Source organism: Dermacentor albipictus, chromosome 1 (assembly GCF_038994185.2).
Source record: "Dermacentor albipictus isolate Rhodes 1998 colony chromosome 1, USDA_Dalb.pri_finalv2, whole genome shotgun sequence".
In the NCBI taxonomy this organism is placed as follows: Eukaryota; Metazoa; Arthropoda; class Arachnida; order Ixodida; family Ixodidae; genus Dermacentor; species Dermacentor albipictus.
In genome coordinates, this window is record NC_091821.1 from 485,587,502 (window position 1) to 485,607,819 (window position 20,318).

Sequence of the window (20,318 nt, forward strand, 5' to 3'; positions counted from 1 at the left end):
TAACGCGTATACGTCACTTTGACGCGGTCAGTTTGGGCAGTTTCTGACGTCGTGTAACAGACAGGGCGAAGCGGGTGTAGCCCAAAATCATTCTGACCTATAGCAGAGGGCTGATGACGGAAAAACCTGGAAAGAGAAATTATTGCTGTTGCTTTCTTCGGTATAATCATGCACCATGACTGTACACTTCATGTCAGATGGGGAGCTACTGTGGTTTTCGTGCCTTCTCGTGACAAACAGGTGAAGTGGGGGCGGACCGAAAGAGCTTTTGAACAATCGCGGAGGGCGGATTGCGAATTCCAATTGAAAAGGTCGGAATAGATTTAAGCTGTATAGAGCCCAGTTTTACGCTATAAGGCCCCAGCATTTGTTTCTCGAAGAAATGTCATGAGATGTTATGTGTCCCCGATATATCAAGCTGTCGCATTCTTTTGCGGCTTCAGAACAAGACTGCTTAAACTATGAGTTACGAATGCAACTGATTATGGGGCGCACTTATGCCACCCAGAAACTAGTGGCACTCAAAGCTATAACAATTTATACTAAACACACGTCCTAACTAAATAACGAACGTTAGCATAACTATATGAAATCTTTACCTTTTAATTGCGACACGGGACAGTAATGTGCTCCAAATTGTTGCCCTAAGATATAAAGGCATTATCTGATGATCTGTTTAAGGTAGTACACTTACATTGTACAGATATCTTTGTTGAAGGCAGGTCACTGTTCCTGCTTAGATGCGCATGATATTTTAATTATGTTGTGTATATGAGTTAAACCTTGACGTGGGTAATGTTGCCAGCATTTGAACAGTTGGATTTGGCAACCAAACCGCAGCCTTCACAGCAATCCAGGGTTCGTTCCTGTCGGGAATATTGTTGTTGTACAGAACTAACTCAATGTTACCCCTTAAAAATTGCACGTATGCCATACAGTGCCAGAAAGTTGCAAAATGCCCATGGCAATGGCGCCGGGGGGTTGCGTGCCCGTCGTTTGCATTTGTGAAACAAACTCTTCAGCCCAGCTGCTTCTCATGAGCTTGGACAATATATATAAAAAAACGTATTACGGTCTGGCCTATACGCGCTCCTATCTAATCAATACACGGGTGTGGTTGCACTTGAATGCTCTATTTGTCAGAAGATGCTATTTGGTGTTCTTTATTGTGCTACCAAAACAGTAATAAACACCTTTTCGGGAGAGACTTGCGCTTTATGAAAGAGAGAGACATGCCCACGAGCAGTACTATGCGTTACGTAATCAAAAGTTCGACACAATTCAGCCTATAAGCATGCCTACATGGAATTAGGAGCGCAATAACGTAAAGCTATTCCAAACTTTTTCTAAAACAATTCTGCAAGTAGCCTTCCGCGATTGGTCAAAAAACTTTCTTGGACCATCCCCACTTCGCCTGTCTGTCACGCGACGTCACGAAAACCGCGATAGCTCCCCATCTCATATGCCGTGTACACACTGATCATGCATGATTTGGCCGAACAGAAGAAAAATAGTTTTTTATGATTCGACGCCTTTTCCCCTTCAGCCCTCGTCTAATGGTCAAGAGTTTTCGAGCTGCACCCACTTCACCTGCGTGTCGCGCGACGTCACAAAACCGCGAAAACTAACCGCGTCAAAGATACATGCACGCGGTAACGATGCATTAATATGCCGAACGAAACTGCGTTTTCTTCTGAATAGCCGTACGCTGCCCCGTTTCGAATGGAATAAAAGATGGCTGCCACCGATCACTCAGGCACGGGCTACTCGCACCTGCCGAAGGGCATCGGTTTATTTGTGTATAATAAAGCTTCCTGCGTTGCCTTGTAACGTTTTCGGGCTCTTTCGGCATGTTTACGATCTCGTTTTACCAGTGCTTCTTTCTGAGGATCCGTTTTAGTGTCCTTATTAAGCTTCTATTGCATGCAGCTGCGATTTCCGACCAGCCACAGCAAGCTAAGTAAGGAAAAGCGGACCAATCGCACATGTCTGCACCACCCTCTTCATCCTATTATCGAATTTCAGTGCACTGCCTCTGCCCCATCGACTCCCTCTCCATTGAGTGCGCTCCTCGCCTCTTGTCAGCGGATTAGATAAGACAAGCTGCAATGTAGACAATGTTAGTCAGACATTGTAGAAAGACATTCAGAAATGTTATTTAGACAATGTAGACAAGTGTAAACAATGTTATTCGTTTTTCAAGCAAACAAAAGTGACCTCCTATGATTGAGGAGAGCGTTTGATTGGTCTGTTCATACAACCCTGTGGATGACCGCCCGATGCTTGCGTCGGTGGTTGCGCAAATTTGACGTTAGGAGCTTGGAATAAAAGCATATTGGAATAGTTTTACGTTATAGGTCCCTAGGTGCGCCTATTGTGGGGCAAGAAGGAAAATAAAGAAAAGGCGCTATGTCTTGCACCCTTCTTGCATTTAGAGACTGAAATCACATATTGAATACTGTACCGCATGACACAAGTCACTTATCTTAGGGTTCCTAATTATACGGCTACCAGCAAACAATACAGTGAATCTTGTGCTTTAAATGTGATATTTTCGGCGTAGGTTTAGGTGTTAATTCGTCATGAGCAGATAACTGGTATACGCAAATAGTAAGCCTTGCCCTTCGCACCGGTATCGCGCGACGCAGTACCGTCGTTATAGAGTGGCCAGTTACGAAAACGTAAAAAAGGACTTTTTTGCTCTTTTTCCTGACGATATTGGGCCTTCAAAAAAATAAAAAGAACTATCAGCAACTAAGCAAGGCGGGATAGATAACGTTTTGCAGAGTTGCGAAGCGAGCACATAATTCTAAGTCATTTTATAATTGCTGATCCCGAGCGTCGAAGAGCGAAAGTTGAATTAATGCCCGATAATTGCTGCAGTGCCCTCTTGTTAGCGCTCATTATCCGTCATTCACGGCTGCAGGCCAACGTGTGCTGAGATTACGTCGAAATACGTCGTGACAACAAGCTCGCTGAAATTCATTTTTAGGCAAGATCATCATCCACCTGACTGCAGCACGAAGCTGCAACAGAAACACGAGGCGGATATTTCATAAAAAAAAAGCTTATGAGTTGGAAGAAAATCCGCCTTGGTTCAGGGATCGAACACACGAATAAAACCTTTCCTAGGAGGTCACTGTAGCATCTGGGCAGACCAGGAGGCTAGCTGACTATAGGCCGGATGCGAATTAATCGACCACTCGAAGCACAGGGCATTGCATATGGCAAATCATTTTTCCATAAGACCTCAAAGTAGTGGAAAGTTCAGGAAAGGAAAAATTATTCACATCACTGCACCCCACAGCTACAAAGAAAACCGAACACGGGTTTCTCAAACACGTACTGCCCATTCTTGTAGCTTCGTGCTGCCATCGTGTATATAATTATTTTTTCTTTCATGAGCATTCTTTCACCTTGTGGTCCTCCGCAAACCAGATTTGTTATAAAAGTGCATCATGAAGCTTCACTAAAATGCCACGTAGGGATAACAGGAAGCAGCATGCGTCACGACACCGGTATTTGTTCGTGAAATAAGAACCCTTTCATGTAAGTTTTAACGATGAACACGGGCATGTAACCAAAAGTGTTTCATGATTCGCATGTATGAATAAAGAAATATGGACAGTACAAATTAAGGACACAACATGGTCATTGCGTTCAATATAACATGTAAGGATCCCAATGCGACGACGAAATTCTCAATTTTGCGTATGTAAACTATTGATGAATGGAAATGTATTAGGTTTCCGAAATCCCTGTCTATATTAGAGAGCCATGCATACTATTTTTGTTATAACTGCTACATCTGTTTTATGGCAAGCAAGACAGAGCTACATGAGAAGTAACGGAGTTTCAGATAACGGGTTGCATCGCGTTAAGCCAGCTCTTAAAAACGTCTGCAGTTGTACTGCCGCCTACCAGCGCCGCACACTGGCAATGGGTTTCGGTGAAGATCGTAATCCTAGAGGATGTGAAAATTATTGAAAAAGGTTGCCATATCAAATTAAGAGTAAGCCAGTGTCAACAATACACAGTAGAACAAAAACAAAACGGCATCCCCTGTGCATTCACATGCAAGTTTCGAATTTTGCATTAAAAATTGATAATTGTAACGCTGAGATTAAATTTGTTCAGCAGTGAACTTCGATGGCATACGACTAATACATTTACGTGAAATGCAAAGCGCTTGAACTAGGGAGCAGTCACTGCATTTTTCTTGGAACGGCATAAAAGAATATAATTTTTATCGACAGCGTTACCAAAAATCATGGCATACCTAGATAGAATCTGTGTTTTTGCGGCTGAATAAAGTTTGCATGATAACCATACCATAGTGAAACTGTCTTAGAAGTTCATGAGAAATAATTCACATTGTGTTCTGTTCCAGCTGTGATTACGGCAGGAAAAGCCGCGAAATTGGGATCTAAAATTTTGCAGCACTGCATGACTTACACTGTTATGCGATATGGCCTACCTCCCAATCTGTGCCAACGGGTAATGTATTTACTGTCAATCTTTCGAACTCATTTCTAAGATATTAGCTGAATGAGGAACAATGAGATATGTCGAAGTGAACTGGGTATTGATTTGAACAAGCTCTGGCAGAGTTCCCGCATTTTTTTCTTGACGCTCTCCTAATAAAGCTCCAAGCATGTTTCAGACAGATATATATTTTGTCGCTAGAAGAAATGCTGACAGATTGCGAGGAACCAATATTTTCTGCATGCTTTCTTCAGGAAATAATTGTAATCTACGTTGCAATATTTACATGTTTAACTGCGATGATGTAAGTTTAAGTAAACTAGAAGTGAGGCGTGCAGACAGGACACAAGAGTAAAGAAGTGGACAACACGAACGCCGACTATCAACTGAAGGGAGCACTGAGGCGAAAAATGAAAGAAGACACAAAACTCATCTGCGCATGCTCAGGAATGGTAACACCACGTGTCAATCGGGTACACGTGCTGGTCTACGTGAGAGATAACTGTTAAGACACTTAATCTCTTCCTTATGTAAAGTAATCGAAGGCTGACTCACGCACGCACTTCCACCATTATAGATATGCCATGCCTCTACCATAAGACGCGTATCTTCATTCTTATGCCTGTACAGTATCGCGCAATCATCTAACTTTGGCTTGCAGTTACAATCTCGGCAATGTAGCGAAAGATTAGAAGGCGATCCACCGGTTAACGACCTTTTATGCTCCATTAGCCTCTGATTGATACACCGTCCCGTTTGCCCTACGTAGAACTGGCCACAGCTAAGGGGAATTTGATATACCACACCCATACGACATTCTGTAAAACTGTTGTTCTTATTGTGCTTCACTGGACAAATATCTGTTCGTTTTTTACCTTTAACCCGCTCCTTTTTATTCTGTACTGCAGCGCATATCTTACCTAGCCTATTGGGAGCAGTGAAAGCAACATTAACATCATATCTACTAGCAACTTTTTTAAGCCTGTGCGACACTGAATGAATCTTGAATCACTGAATGAATGAATCACTGAATGAAAGTCTGCACGCCTCACTTCTAGTTTGCATAATGAATCCTTACCAACTAGCTCAGCTTTCTGTCGTTCTAAGTTTAAGTATTACTTTTACAGCGAAGCTGTATATGGCTAGCCGATTCGTCCGTCCGTCTGTCGTCTGTACTCCTCCGGCACGAGCGCATGCGCATGCGCGAAAAAAAAAAAGGACAGGTGTGCAATTGGCTGCGCCAGTACTGACTTCGTCGCTCTCCGTCGCAGCTGAGTGCGCTTGCAGCAGCTTCTCTCCATCTCCGCAATGGCTAGGCCATGCGTCATAAGTACCCCTGAGCAGCAAGTAGCTTTCGATCAGCAACGCCGCGAGCTGAATTGGGAACGACCTTGTCTACGCCGTGCCGATGCTGCAGCCCTGGTACAAGAACAGGCTCGTGTAGCCGTGCGCAAGCAGCAACTGCGTAACTAGGGTCCGCCAGCTTTCCAAGCCATCGCTTAATGAACCGTCGGGATTAATCCGTGATAAGCACCAGTGCCGCACGTTCCAGCTTCGCTGGTTAACTATTCGTAGGGAGTGCTTGGCGGTAATATTTTTGAACCGACCTTCTGCCTATGTTTTCGAATGAAGCAAATGCGAAACTAGAACAATGTCACCATTGTATTCACAAGATAAAAGACTGTCGCCACGCACATTTAAACGAGTCCCTGTTTTGACCAGTATTCATACGCTTGTCTCGAACATTTAGCCATGCACCTGAAATGTACACGACGAAAATAGGCAAAGCAACGAATGGCGCTGTAAATGAATTACGGTTCCTTTGATAGTTTATTCCTACATTTGATATCTGATAGAGGTCTAGAGCTGAAATAGCCACAGAACGCATGTGTCAATGGATGCCAATGTTAATGCAGTCAGCATAGAAGCCATATAGCGACTTACTATTTACCATGCAAGGTAGTTAACCCGACCTCTGCCAGACTTCTCCTTGTTCCTCTGTCGCTGTCTCTCCGTGATCTTCATATCCCGGTGGTGTGGGGCCTTGCTTTTACGTTCTGATTGAACGACCCGTCTTTGGTTTTATCTGTCGCTCATGAGGTCGTTGCTATCCTGGCGAAGTCGAGCTGACCACACCCCTGCAGCGTTGTGAACTTTTTTTTGTTTCCGGGGCCTTTGTTGTCCCGGGAACTGTCATCTTCCCATTTGGAGGAGGCTTGCTGTATATGGGATCGTCATTTTTGGCATGGCTAGATCGTTGCACCTACACTGTAAGCACTACAATTAATATTAAATTGAATTCTGGTGTCTTAGTGCCAAAACCACGATCTGGAAATGAGGTAAGCCGTAGTGTTGGCCTCTGGATTAATTTTAATCACCAGGAGATCTTTAGCTTCCCCCAATGCACGAGATACCCCCCCCCCCCTTCGAAATGCGGCTGCCGTGGCCGGGATCTGATCCCGCATCCTCGTACTTAGCAGCCCAACACCATATCCGCTAAGAGATGTGTAAAGCAGGTGTTTGCGCATAGGAAAATGGATATCGGTGTGGATACCAAATAGGATGATCAAAATATATTCGATCCTTGCACATATTTGTGGGAGCAGGATGATATTCTAGGATTCAGGTTAACTTGAAATAAATCAGGTACTGGGGTGTGCAGCAATCTATGTGCTCAAATATTCATGCTGCACTAAAGCAATCGCTAGGCTGGAAGAATACAAAAAGTAGAAATATGGACTGAAGAGACATACGTGCGATGTCATTAGCAACTAAACAAAGCGAAAGGTGAGAAAAATGTAGCAAGTATGAAAAAAGAAGGGGAACACTGGGAGGACATGACATATATAAGAACGCGTATAAAAGTATTAGGTTTCTTTGAACTACATAAAGATATATGGTATTCTGTGTATATTGCAAAGTAGAAATAAAGCTGCGCGACAATAACACTCGTAATATCCGTCCATCTATTTATTCATCCGATGTATGCCCCATGGTAATAGTTGTTGGTCTGCAGTCCGAAACTTTCGCACTGAGTGTCCAAGACACCGCCTTATTGGTCGACCATCATTGGCTCTGGTGTGGCAATTGAGTGACCAAGGGCAATTGTGTGACTTAGTTGGCTTCTTGGCATTTTGCTTTGTGTACCGGCCTGTTGATTGACGCATGTTTCAAGTCATGTGCAGCCCGGTGCACCTGTCACCAGTCGCGTTGCTAGCATGTTGATTTCGCTCTTGTGTGCGCTGTCTTTTGTTGAGGCTCAGGAAGCATACAAGGTACAACAGCGGGAGACCAAATTGCATTGTGCTTCCTGTTTTGTGTTGTCCAACGTGTTTCCTGTTTTCGACGTCGTTTGACGTGTAATCAAGGTAGTTTCCTTCAAAGTTAGTGAATTTCGCTTAATTCACTTAGTTGCTTTGCCATGCTCGTCTATTGCCATGTGTCTATGCTTGTCTATTTGCGTGCTAGCTTAAACGTTGAAGGTGAATTTTTGACGAGACGGTGGAGAGGAGGGGGGGATGGATGGATGGATGCGAAACTTTAATAGAGGAGGGGGGGGGGTAAAACCATTTTCTGCTGCCGAAGACAACGTGATTCGTACTATGCTGTGATAAATAAAAGCCCACTTTGTCAAGAAATGTGGCCGTAGCGTTTTCTTTTTCTATTTGAAATTTCTGCTCTTGACCAGCCTATTATCTTCCGGCGGTCTGAACTTGTGAATATAACGCGTAAATGTATACATTCAATGGCTGGCGTACTGGTGTAAGTCTAGACATAACGAAATTTAAAGGCCTAGTGGATATCACCGATCATGACAGGGCTTCAATGGTGTTGGACGCGCGGGGTCTTGCCCTCTTTTCCACGTGGTGGAAAAGCACGAGAGGACAAATGCAAAAGTTTTGCATGCAATAGTTTTCAATGCAAAACTTCTCCACAAGGAAACAAATGGACGTTGACACATGTGTGCAAATGCAAATGAAAGATGTGAGCCTTTTTTGGACCTCAGGAAGCGCATAACTAAAGAACCACGACTTCGCATATACGACGTTTCAAGACCATGCACTATTTACTGCGATGCATGCGGTGAAGGGATTGGTGCCGTGCTGAAGCAGCCAGATGACAAGAGCAATGAGCGCCCCTTCGTATATTATTCCCGTAAGTTACTCAAGCACGAAGTTTGCGCCATCAGAGAGAGAGATAATGTTTTTTGACAATAGATGCGATAGATAAGTGGCGTTCTTAACTTCATGGGAAGCCGCTCAATGTTGTAACGGATCATTCTACGCTACCGTGATTGAAGAATCTCAAGAATCCTTGAGGTTGGCTTTTTCGGTGGCCATTCAAGTTATCAATGCATCAGGACGAATTTTTCTTCTACAGCGAGGCTTTTCTTTCGAGGAACCCGTATGGGTTTTCTTTGTAGCAATTGCTACGATTGGGCGGATGTCTCATTTTCCCCCTAAATAACTGTCAGTGCATGAGGTGAATATTAAACATCAAATAGGCGTAAGCCATGTTGAAGCTGACGCCTTTTCCAGAGCTTATGTAGTGCTGCTTGTCTCCCCCACCGATCTTCAGAAATGTAACAACAAGCGCCCCAGAGGAAAGTACTTGCTAGAAAACAGCATAGTCATCGTCAAAAAGAAAGACATAGGGAAGATATACGTGCCTTATGAGCTGCGCCCCAACATTCTTACGAACGCTCATCATTATTTTGGGCATGTCGGGGTGAAGAAGACATTGTCACTTCTGTATTCCCAATACTATTGGCCAGATATAGTAACCGGTGTCCCGAATCACATTCGACATTCTGACCCATGCCAGAAATACAAGTCGAAGTCAAGGAAGTACGGATCACTTGAGTCACTGCCTCCAGCTGAAGAACCTTTTGATGTCCTTGCAATGGGCACCATTGGAGGATTTTCTGGATACGGCTCATCAAAAGATTCATCCACTTCGTCATTCACCATGCCGCTCGCTATGTATGGGCGTTCGCTCACAAAATTGAAAACAGCACCGTCTACATTTCATGCTTAAAATAAATTTTTGCTGCTGGCAAACCACGCAAGTTCCTTTCAGATCATTGAACAGGGTTCACAGCAATAAAGCCTAAGCATATGCTAAAGCATACCCGAATACATCAGCTGTTCACGTCGTCTCAACATTCCCAACGAAACGGTATGAATGAGCGTACAAAAATGAGACCACAGTCGCCAGACTTAAATGTATGATCAACGATGAACCATGGAAGCCTTGGACTAAGCTCCTATCGTACGTCGTCGACAAATACAATAGACAGGGCGTCTCCCAAGCTGACATTTCCAAACTCCCTGAGTTTTCCAGGTTTTCCCTGAGTACTTTTGCTAAATTCCCCGAATCGCCCAGAACTTTGTTTTATGTTAAGACAGGCTGACACCATGTTGCCCGATGCTGTCACTCTCTAGTAAGCATGTTGAAACAAAAAATGACTTAATCCAGTTTGAATAGTAAGGAGTAATATCTATTTTATTTAAAAAGAAAACAGAAGGAAGATGTTACTAAAATGCGCAGCAAAAAAATGGTAAAACCTATTCCAAATTGAGTCGAACATTTTCAAATACGAATGAAAAGAAGATGCATACGTAAGTAAATATTTTTCAATATGAGCTATTTCTATCAACTGATAGCAAGCTCATCGGTATGAGGCCTGAACTTTGTCACAACTAAGATCTCTCTCAGCAGCTGGCAAGTCAACCTCAACTGTCCTGACATACTCTCAGCCCGTACACGACATCTCAGTGTTGGGTTTCACTGCATTAAAGAGTTTATTTTGGTTCGGATGAGAGCCAACTGTATCTCGGCGTCAGCCAACACTTCGTTTTTGAGCTGAAGCTCCTTCAAAAAAGCGGTGGCATGCTTCCTTTCCTGTAAATTCCTCAGTGCGTCGGTTCTTTCTGTTCTCATCCTCCTTCTGCCACGCTTTCACGAAATGGATAATTTGAAGCATCCTCTTGGTCAGTTGCACAGTCAACGTCCGATTTTTCGGACTCCCTAGGGGCCGCAAAAACATCCAAAAAATCGGGCAGACGCAAAACAATGAATGCATGACTTTAACTGCCCTTAAGGGCTAAAATTGTCACAGGCAGGTCCGAAAAAGCTTTTAAGGCCTTCCTGTACACTTATGAGGCATATCAGGGCTCGTATTGTGACAGGAGATGGGGGAGAACGCGTGTATTATTAAGGAATACATACTGTGTCCCGGACGATTGCCCCTTCCTACGCTTGTTAAGCTTCACCGCCTAACAAAGCTGTACTGAGGCGAAGCTAACTTTTGAAAACTGGCATTACGCGACGCGTTGTCTTCTGCGAGCTTCGAAGCCAATGGCGAAGATTACAAACGTGGTGTTGGTGCCATTGCTGACAGCGGCGAATTCTTTCAATAAAAAACACGGCACCGCACGGCAAGAAGCTTAACAGCAAACGTAGACGCAGCTAGGCCTAACGTTGCCGTGGTGGTGGCTACGGCTGCCGGCGGATCTGCGTGCGATAGTGCCAGTTCGAGGCAGCGAGATAATCAAAATGGCGGCGGTGGCGGCTTTGATTAATGCCATTTCAGACCTGCAGTCACGGCAATATACATTGACTATATGGAGTACGTGGTGGTGCCGCAAAGCCCTGCAAATTATCGGGCATGTCCGAAAAAGCGTCTGGAAAATCGGTCGTTAACTACTCTGGCAATACATCATGCCGATGACATGGCGCCAATGACGATTCGTTGCGATTCCTCTTTTACTGGAGCCAGCATTAACACGACTTTCGTTCCCTTTCAATAAAGTTACAGCGAATTTTCCCTGATAGAAGCACTAATTCCCTGAGTTTTCCCTGAGTTTTTCCAGACTGTTCAAATTCCCTGAGAATTGCCGGTTTTCCCGGTTTTTCCGGTTGGTAGACACCCTGAATAGAACACCTCACGAAGTCACTGGTTACGCACCTTCGTACCTGAAGTATGGAATTCTATCTTATCCAGCCACATTTAGGCAACGAGCTGAAATTGCGGAGGAACCAAGGAAAATTGCGGTTAAAAACTCGCTCTCCTACCACAACAAGAACAAAGTAAACTAGCACAGGAGGTTTTTCCAGCTTGACCTTCAAGTCATTGACTCAGTACTTTGCGAAACATCATGGCACCCCAACGATGGCAAGTTGTGTTCCGTCATCGAAGGTCCTTCCAAGATTCTACGCAAGGTATCACCAGTGAACTATGAGATGAACCGCTCAGTGACGCCTTTAGGCAGAGACAGTGAAAGCGACATTGTTCTTGTCAGCATATCACAGCGTTATTTCGCACCTTTTGAAGTGAGACTTTCTCGAGGGGAGGGGGGAAACTTGTGGCGATTGAAAAACGCGATGGCTGGAGAAGCGCACGATGAAGTAGTGCGCATCCTTCTGAATAAAAGTATGGCGTCTCAACCACGCAACGTCCCTTGCTTCTAATTTTACACACACACACACACACACAAACACATATATATATGTATATATATATGTATGTATATATATATATATATATATATATATATATATATATATATATTATAAGAAATGGGGCAAATGGGGGACGCGAGTATAGCATAGGCAAACACTGAACCAAGGAAACATAGGGGAAACTACATGTACTTACTAATTGAATAAAGAGATGAGAAATTGCAGCAAATGAGGTGGATGGAAAGATGATATATATATATATATATATATATATATATATATATATTTATATATATATAAATGTGTGCGTTTGCGTGTGTGTGTGTGTGTGGGTGGGTGGGTGTGCGTGTGTGCAATACAACTGACGGTGGTCTGCTCCGGACCAGTGACAGTTGCCTTTCATTGCTGAATGAGGCAGAACGTGGGCAAAGTGAGCTCCTGAAAAACACTTTGCAATGTGGCGAACACAGATTCAAACATAGATCCAGCACCTCAATGTGGAGCAAAATAATGCTAAAGCATTTCTCTCGCATTTACCGCAACATGGCTATTGAATATATTTTCCTTCTCTTGCTAGCATCTGCACAGCGCGCACTCAGTAGCTGTTTTGCACGTGCTGTAGAGGATGATTTGCCAATGTCACGTGCCATAAGCGCTGACGTCGCAGGCACTGCATCTTATGCAGGGGAGTTTATGCGTGTGGCCTTAGTTATATGTTGGTGTTAATACATGTGCGCGTGTTATTGCCAGTTTTGCATTGATCGCTGTCTATAGGAGTATTTGCGTGCAGTTACGAGCAATAAACCCTGTCTATTCGAGTTCGCGCACCACCGCTTCACCAATGAAAAAGCGTGCGAAGCTAAGCATGTCTCGCATGTTATGCCTCAGAAATGAGGAAAAATTATAATGTAGTTGTATCTAGCACAAACTATCCGAAAATATCAAATATGGCTACTCTAGAATTAAGAAATTGTCGAGAAAGTAAGATGAAAAATGAAAGAATAAACATCTTTTTAGTATATCCGTACGTCTTTCTGTTTTTTTTATTTCTCTTCAGAGATTAGAATTTCTAAGAACACATTGATATCAGATTGCTGTGGCATTAGCTCAATACTATTGCTACCATGAGAGTGGTTATCGTTTAGTTGCAGTCTCATGTTGATGTATTAACAGCGGAAAGGGACCAGCGTGCTTCCATTCTAATATTAGTATGTTGAGGCTATGATGTAATTTACGATTGTCAACGTATCTAATGATATGAAAAATTGCCTCAATTTTTCCCACTATGAGAGATAAAGTTGTGGTAAAAAAATGACCGAGCGCAAGGAACAGTACCGGAAGTTTCTCCGCCTTCTTCGTGGCTATCAGTATTTTTGTGCGTGCGCAGTTTTGAGATATTTGTTCCAGAACTGACAAACATATTGAAACATGGTTTTATGTTCTTACAATCAACACGAATGTCTGATCTGCCCAAGGTAATCTGCAGCATATCAATAAAATTTGTAAAAAAAAATGTGTTCCTCGCTTTTGTCACAGGGCCTAAAGGCAATATGTACCTACATACGCTTCTGCTTCAAAAAGTACGCGGAAATGAGAGCAAAGGTAAATATACAATTTACACCTTTTAGATGTGATCCTTTTTTCCTAGCCTGTTGATAAACTGTTCGCATAATCTTTACGTTGCTAATAACTTGAAGTGTACAGGGCTTGTCCGTAAAGCAATGAGCTGCCTCCGGCGCGGTGCTGCAGTCACCAGTAGCGTGCTCCCCGGAGGCGGGATTTGTGGTGGGGGTTCTAGGCTAAGAAAAGCACCAGGTGGCAGTTGTGTAAAAGCTGTTTTCCAGTTTTTGGCACGGCAGCAAGCGTAAAAAATGGAGCTTCGCTGGAGCAGCGGTACGCGATTAAATCTTGCTTTCCCCTTGGCACAACCGCTACCGGGACGCTTGCCTTGGTTAACGACGCTTACAAAGACGGCCCCGTGTCAAGGGCCCAGGCTTGCCGGTGGTTGTGAGTTCAAGAATGCACGGGACACCCTTCAACGAGAGGTTTGGAAGAAAATCTGGCCCAAGTAAAGACTCTCCTTGACTCCAACCGTCGTTTGAGCATCACAATAATCGCCTAAGACCTCAACATGTGAAAACCACGGTTCCCAATGATGTTTCTGAAAATATGAACATGCTGAAGGTTTGCTCGAGATATATGTCACAAGTGTTGAATGATAAAAAAGGAATTATGAGTTGACGTTTCCCGTTAGACGTTGCTGCAGTTAAAAATTGAACGGGACTTTTTAGACGGCGTAAGAACAGGCGCCGAATCATGGGTATTCCAGTACGACTCCAAAACCAAGCGTCATGTACGGAGTGGTACAGCGCCCTAAGAAACCGAGAATGCCCAAGCCCAAGGTACACCCAACGTTCATTGTCTTTTGTGACAAGCGTGGGGTGATCCCCAAAACGTTTCGCTTTCGGGATGAACTTTCCGCGCCATGTTCTACAACTAAGTCCTTGAGCAGCTTCACAGAGCCGTCAAACAGAAACAACCAGAGATTGCCGATTGCTGGAAGTTGCACCACGACAACGCTCCAGCCCACACCGCCTTCGTTGAGACCGCCTACCTGGCCCGCATAGAGGTTGCAACTTTGCCGCAGAAACCGTGTGACCCCGATGTGAGCCTGGCATACTTCTCTTCGGCATACAAAGCCGAAGAGAAGCCCGAAAAGGCACCGTATCGACCATGTTCCCGACATTGAACGGCTGTCACAGAGTTTCTTAAAGAGGTTACGGCAGCTGACTTCCAGGGAGCCTTTGCAGAATGGGTATCGCATTCGCAGCGATGTATGGACGCCCAACGTTTTCAAGAACGTTAATAATTTGTACCTATCGAATCAAACGTTCTTTCTACCAGTACCAACCTCATAATTTTGCAGACAAACCCTGTACCATCGAAAGCATATCTATGTTACAATGTTTCAGTTGCTGCATTCAGCGACGGGCTAAGAAAAAAACGAATGGTGGAAGTGATTGTGGTTTACTAGTTATTATGTGATGTATTACATACATTGACATTTTAGATTACCATGCAGTGGTGCAGTGGTCCGGGAATGTTGTGTTTTGTGTCCTTATTTCCTTGCCAGAAATTTCGTAGTTTTGACTGTACAACGTTACGCTTAGCCTTTTAAATATGGAACATAACACACCAACGTACGTGCTTGCCAGTGGGTTCGAACTAATAATGTTAGGGACAAGCAAAGCAATAAAAATTATTCCTTTGTTTTATCCGAGTGGTGTTCGGTTTTATATAATGATGCTAATTTTCTTCATTTTGGCAGAACAAAAAACAATACAGTGAAGTTATGACGGAGTGCGTGGTGAAGAACACAATCATGTCACTGAGCCGATTTAGTTCAGTAAGTAAACTACATGCTACTACCTGCTCAAAACGACGACTTAGTTGTCCTCTAACAGTTATGGCGCAGAACGTACGCTCAACGAAATAAACGCTGATTCAAAAAGACAGCCTCAACCGGCATTAATACATTTCACAAGGTGGACTTGTCCTTCAGAAAAACGTTTCCTTAGAATTCAACCTTTGCTTTTTTTCTTTTCTATCGGGCAGTCAAATTTGGCCTTCATCTTTCTGCGGCATATTCGCCTTGTTTGGTTTGTTCAATCTGTTAGAGGTGCAAACATAGCGAAGAAAGAAGCGTGGACAATGACCCTTGACAAGATTGCAGAAACGACGGTAATTTTATAAGATGTAATGTACACTCGGGAACTTATGTGCTTTAGTCTAAACTATTTCTATGTTGCCTTTCCTGCGACAGTTGCGAACGTAATGCTAGAAGTATGCGTGAGTTATGCGTTTTATTTTTCGCTCGGGTTTACGTTTTTGAAGCACCAATGATTAGTGTTCACTGAAATTTTCATTTCAACACACCTCTGGTAGCTTCAGAAGCTTGAACACCGTACGGATACAGAACGAATCAGAAGGTATAACTTCTCCAGTGAGTTTTGTCGCGTTTACAGAATATGGCCTCCTGATAAAAAGCCTCCTCAAGAATGTCAGATATGAGAATGCTAACAATTTCATGTCTAGTATATGTAAAACGCACCTATGCAGCCACTATAAAGACAAGCCTTAAGCAAAACGTCCGAAAATCAATGAAACAATTAAACCCGCTGCATGAGATATATAATGTTTATAGAAAGTTACTTGTACACGTAAAATGGTCCAAAAGCTTGACAAGTGTATTCTGCGATTTATATACTTATTAATTTGCGCGATAACAACGGAAGACACAGACGCAGAGAGGCACAGAACAAGGGTGTCCTGCAATATCTGTGTCTTCCGTTGTTCTCACGCTGATCGGTAAGTATCCAAAATTTCCAACTCACCCATCGTTCAACGTTAGTATCTACGTCGTAATTTTCCGCGTTTGCCTGAAATAAAATATGTACCACAAAATCGATGTTATTTAGAGGAAGTCTTATGGCTGATGTGATAGTCAAGGTTGAAGCGCCCCAGTTGGATTTAGGTAATCAAGATATGTCCGCACAAGGGAACTCCTACTTAAGCAAACTAACTTTATAAGTTCCTTCTCTGTATGGCTACACTCTTAATATATAATACATTTGAACACCTAGACCCATATTCTCGAAACGCTAATGACAAAAAATAGGTTTGAAAAACAAGCATAGGTCAGTCATGGAGAACGTAAAAGGAAGGACGGCCGGCTCATCACATAAACACCTTACAAAAAATATATTTGTGAATTCGGTACCTGATTCGGAAAAATCTCCCCCGAAGCTGCAGGGGGTACAACTGGTTATCAGCTCGACCAATATGTATGTGAGCAGGTGTGGTGACAGTTCACACAATTTTAACGGTGTATTCATAGAGGATGGTATTTAGCGCCAGAGATCGGCATAATACACAAAACTCACTTTGACTATCTCACAACTCGTGGGGTCTGATTAGGCAAAGCTGTACTCAGTAAATCTTACACGGACTTTAACTCTACCGAGCAGGGCTCGTTCAAACTCACATTCACTAAAATTCTACTCAGACGGGCTAATTTCGACTCATTCACCAGAACCAGACTGAGGCAGGTTCACATGGCCTACAGGCTCACTGACTTAGGATTTCTCGTCAGTTCAGCACATCTGGCCTTTTGCGGCATGGAGGCCTGCCGTGGAAACAAATCTTGGTGCTGCAAATTTTGTAACAAAAAAAAAAAACTTCACTTTACGCAATGCGGCTTTTTTGCTACGATTAGCAACGCAGAAGGTCCGGCTCGCTGTTTAGGCTCGTTGTTGTTACATCACGTTAGGTGCTAAGAATGTTTAGGTCCTGAATCGTCTACAGGATCAAGAGTGGTTTAGTCTGTGGCAGTACGTCCCATAAGCCCAGATGCATAGTTCCGTCTCTGACTCTTCTTGCTCGCTTATTTGCTGTCAATGGCATTGAATGCAAGCACCAATCACATTGGAAGAAAAAAAGTCCAGAAAGAGCGGCACGTGACCGTCATGTAGGAATGATTGGAGACATCAGATCGATTGGAATTTATGCCATTATTGGTGCAAAATTGTCGATGATGTTTTAGATCCCGATTATTTTGAGAAGTGAAACATAACCAGTCGCACGCACTCTGCGACCCTAGTTCCTGTCAGAGAGGTTTATTGAAGAGCAGCACACTCCCAGTGTAAACCCCATGGCCCAAGCTGACGTCAATTAGATTCAATTCAATTCAATTCAGCTTGTTTTTTATTGATAATAATTTGTAGAAAAGAACTGTTGGGCCAGTAGCCGAAGGCTAGTGTAGGCGGAATAGTCATATATGTAGCAGCAGCAACAAAATCAAGCGCAAATCTAGTTATTAGTGATACAATCTAAGTACTCACCTACGGGGCAGAAACCTGGAGGCTTACTAAAAGGGTTATACTCAAATTGAGGACGACGCAACGAGCCATGGAAAAAAGAATGATAGGTGTAACGTTAAGGGATAAGAAAAAAAGCAGATTGGGTGAGGGAACAAACGCGAGTTAATGACATCTTAGTTGAAATCAAGAAAAAGAAATGGGCATGGGCAGGACATATAATGAGGAGGGAGGATAACCCATGGTCATTAAGGGTTACGGACTAGATCCCAAGGGAAGGGAAGCGTAGCAGGGGGCGGCAGAAAGTTAGGTGGGTGGATGAGGTTGAGAAGTTTGCAGGGACGGCATGGCCACAATTAGTACATGACCGGGGTTTTCGGAGAAGTATGGGAGAGGCCTTTGCCCTGCAGTGGGCGTAACTAGGCTGATGATGATGATGATACAATCTAATACAGTTAGGTGGATACATACAAATAAAAACAAAACAAAAAGAAAACAGTGCATATGAATCGCTAATAATAAAACAAAACTGTTAGCAGAATACATACACAAAAAACAAAACGAAAAGGAAATAGCATATTTTACGGAGAAGTAACATATTTGCAAAGGTCCGTGCTCAAGTGTTTAGGCTTTGAATAGATTCAGGAAGGAATAATCTGGCACGGTACGAAACAAGTGGAGAACCAGACTGACGAAAATTCACGTACTTTTTGATAGGTACAGTTTTTTTGCAGCAGTTACGAAATGGTTGGCCATTTCCACCTCAAGAGGTACTGCGCTCCAAATTTTGGCACCATTAAACTCTAGTAGTCGTTGACCATACGTGTTAGGAGTGGTTGGCAGATTGAAATTTATATTTGTTGCACCCCTTGTATTACGGTTGGGTGTAATAAGCAGGCTAGGTGATAATGAATGATTCCCACGTAACAAAGTGTTAATCAAAATGGCAACTTTTATTTCGCATGCCAGAGATAATGGTAATGTACTGAGACGACCGAACAGCATGTCACTATTATCAGGTGGGCTTGTGTATGTCATAATGCGCAAGGCTCCACATTCGTTGGAGAGCGACACGTACTGAGTGGCTCACACCCAGTGACCGACATGCGTGCCATACAGGGCCATTCATGAGGATCATATACCCTGTTTTACATGCCCAGTAAGCCAAGCTATTCCGCCGATTGGTTTTCAACTCTATTCCATCATAATAACAGGACGATGCCTTAGCCACTTAATCATAGCCTACCCAGTGAAACAAATCGCTGGAGAGGCTAAGTACGGACATACACAGGTACGCATACACGCACGCACACTCATACATACATACATACATACATACATACATACATACATACATACATACATACATACATACATACATACATACATACATACATACATACATACATACATACATACATACATACATACATACATACATACATACATACATACATACATACATACATACATACATACATACATACATACATACATACATGCACACATGTGCAGGTGGCTGAGGAGATGAAGCCACCACGGCGAATATTAATGGGAGCCGGCCAGCGATGCTGCCGATGGTCACGGGAGAGCGGCAGGTGGGATGGCGACTGCTCGGGACGGGCGTGCTAGCGTGTTTCATCCCGTGCACACGAGCACGCGGCGCTTTTCTTTCTCGGTGGATATGCGACCGATTGTCGCGCCGCTGCAACTCCATCCATCCATCCATCCATCCATCCATCCATCCATCCATCCATCCATCCATCCATCCATCCATCCATCCATCCATCCATCCATCCATCCATCCATCCATCCATCCATCCTTCCATACATACATACGTACATACATACATACATACATACATACATACATACATACGTACGTACGTACGTGCATACATACATACATACATACATACATACATACATACATACATACATACATACATACATACATACATAAGCATAAGTTTCGAAAGAATGCTAACCACAATAAAAATTTCACGGAAAGGATCATGGGAAATAAGTCCTCAACATATGATGCGCAGTCGTGAATTTCTAGCCACTGAGCGCGTAGAGTGTACTTACGCAAAAGAGCGGAACTGGGAGCGAATGGCGACGGTCGATTGTGTCAAAGGCGCCACTAAATGTTTCCCGCTTACCAAAGAATGTCTTGAAACGGTTTATCAATCGTGGAGGTCCTATTCACGAAGTCACCAGACAGATAAGCCCCGGAGAAAAGGGGGCTAGACGGCGTCAGAGGATCCTGGCTTGACGTTTGGCGTCCCTATTAGTTTTTTAATGAAACAGCTTTCTCTCGTTCTTTGTCCCACTTCATGAGTTTCTGGCCGCGTTTGGACAACTTGGGGCAACACATGTTGCTAGTTGCCTCTAGAAATAAATTATGTTAATGTGCGATGGTCGGTTTCGAAACCTGGTCGGCCAGCACAGAATCCCGATGCTCCAACTACAACACAGGCGCACAAGTGAAAC

The 20,318-nt window shown here is 43.5% G+C and overlaps 1 protein-coding gene across 2 annotated transcripts in view; it reads left to right on the forward strand.

The window, feature by feature from the left end:
* Positions 1-20,318, forward strand: part of LOC135911992 (uncharacterized) — a 69,472-nt gene that overhangs the window by 28,546 nt on the left and 20,608 nt on the right. For both annotated transcript variants that reach the window (XR_010567534.1, XM_070532551.1), the window contains exons 2-4: positions 4,391-4,497; positions 13,486-13,551; positions 15,278-15,355. Coding sequence is in view for 1 of the 2 variants with exons in the window: in XM_070532551.1 (XP_070388652.1) it covers positions 4,391-4,497; positions 13,486-13,551; positions 15,278-15,355 (251 nt within the window). In the remaining variant the exon portion in view is untranslated. The remainder of the gene's footprint in view (positions 1-4,390; positions 4,498-13,485; positions 13,552-15,277; positions 15,356-20,318) is intronic.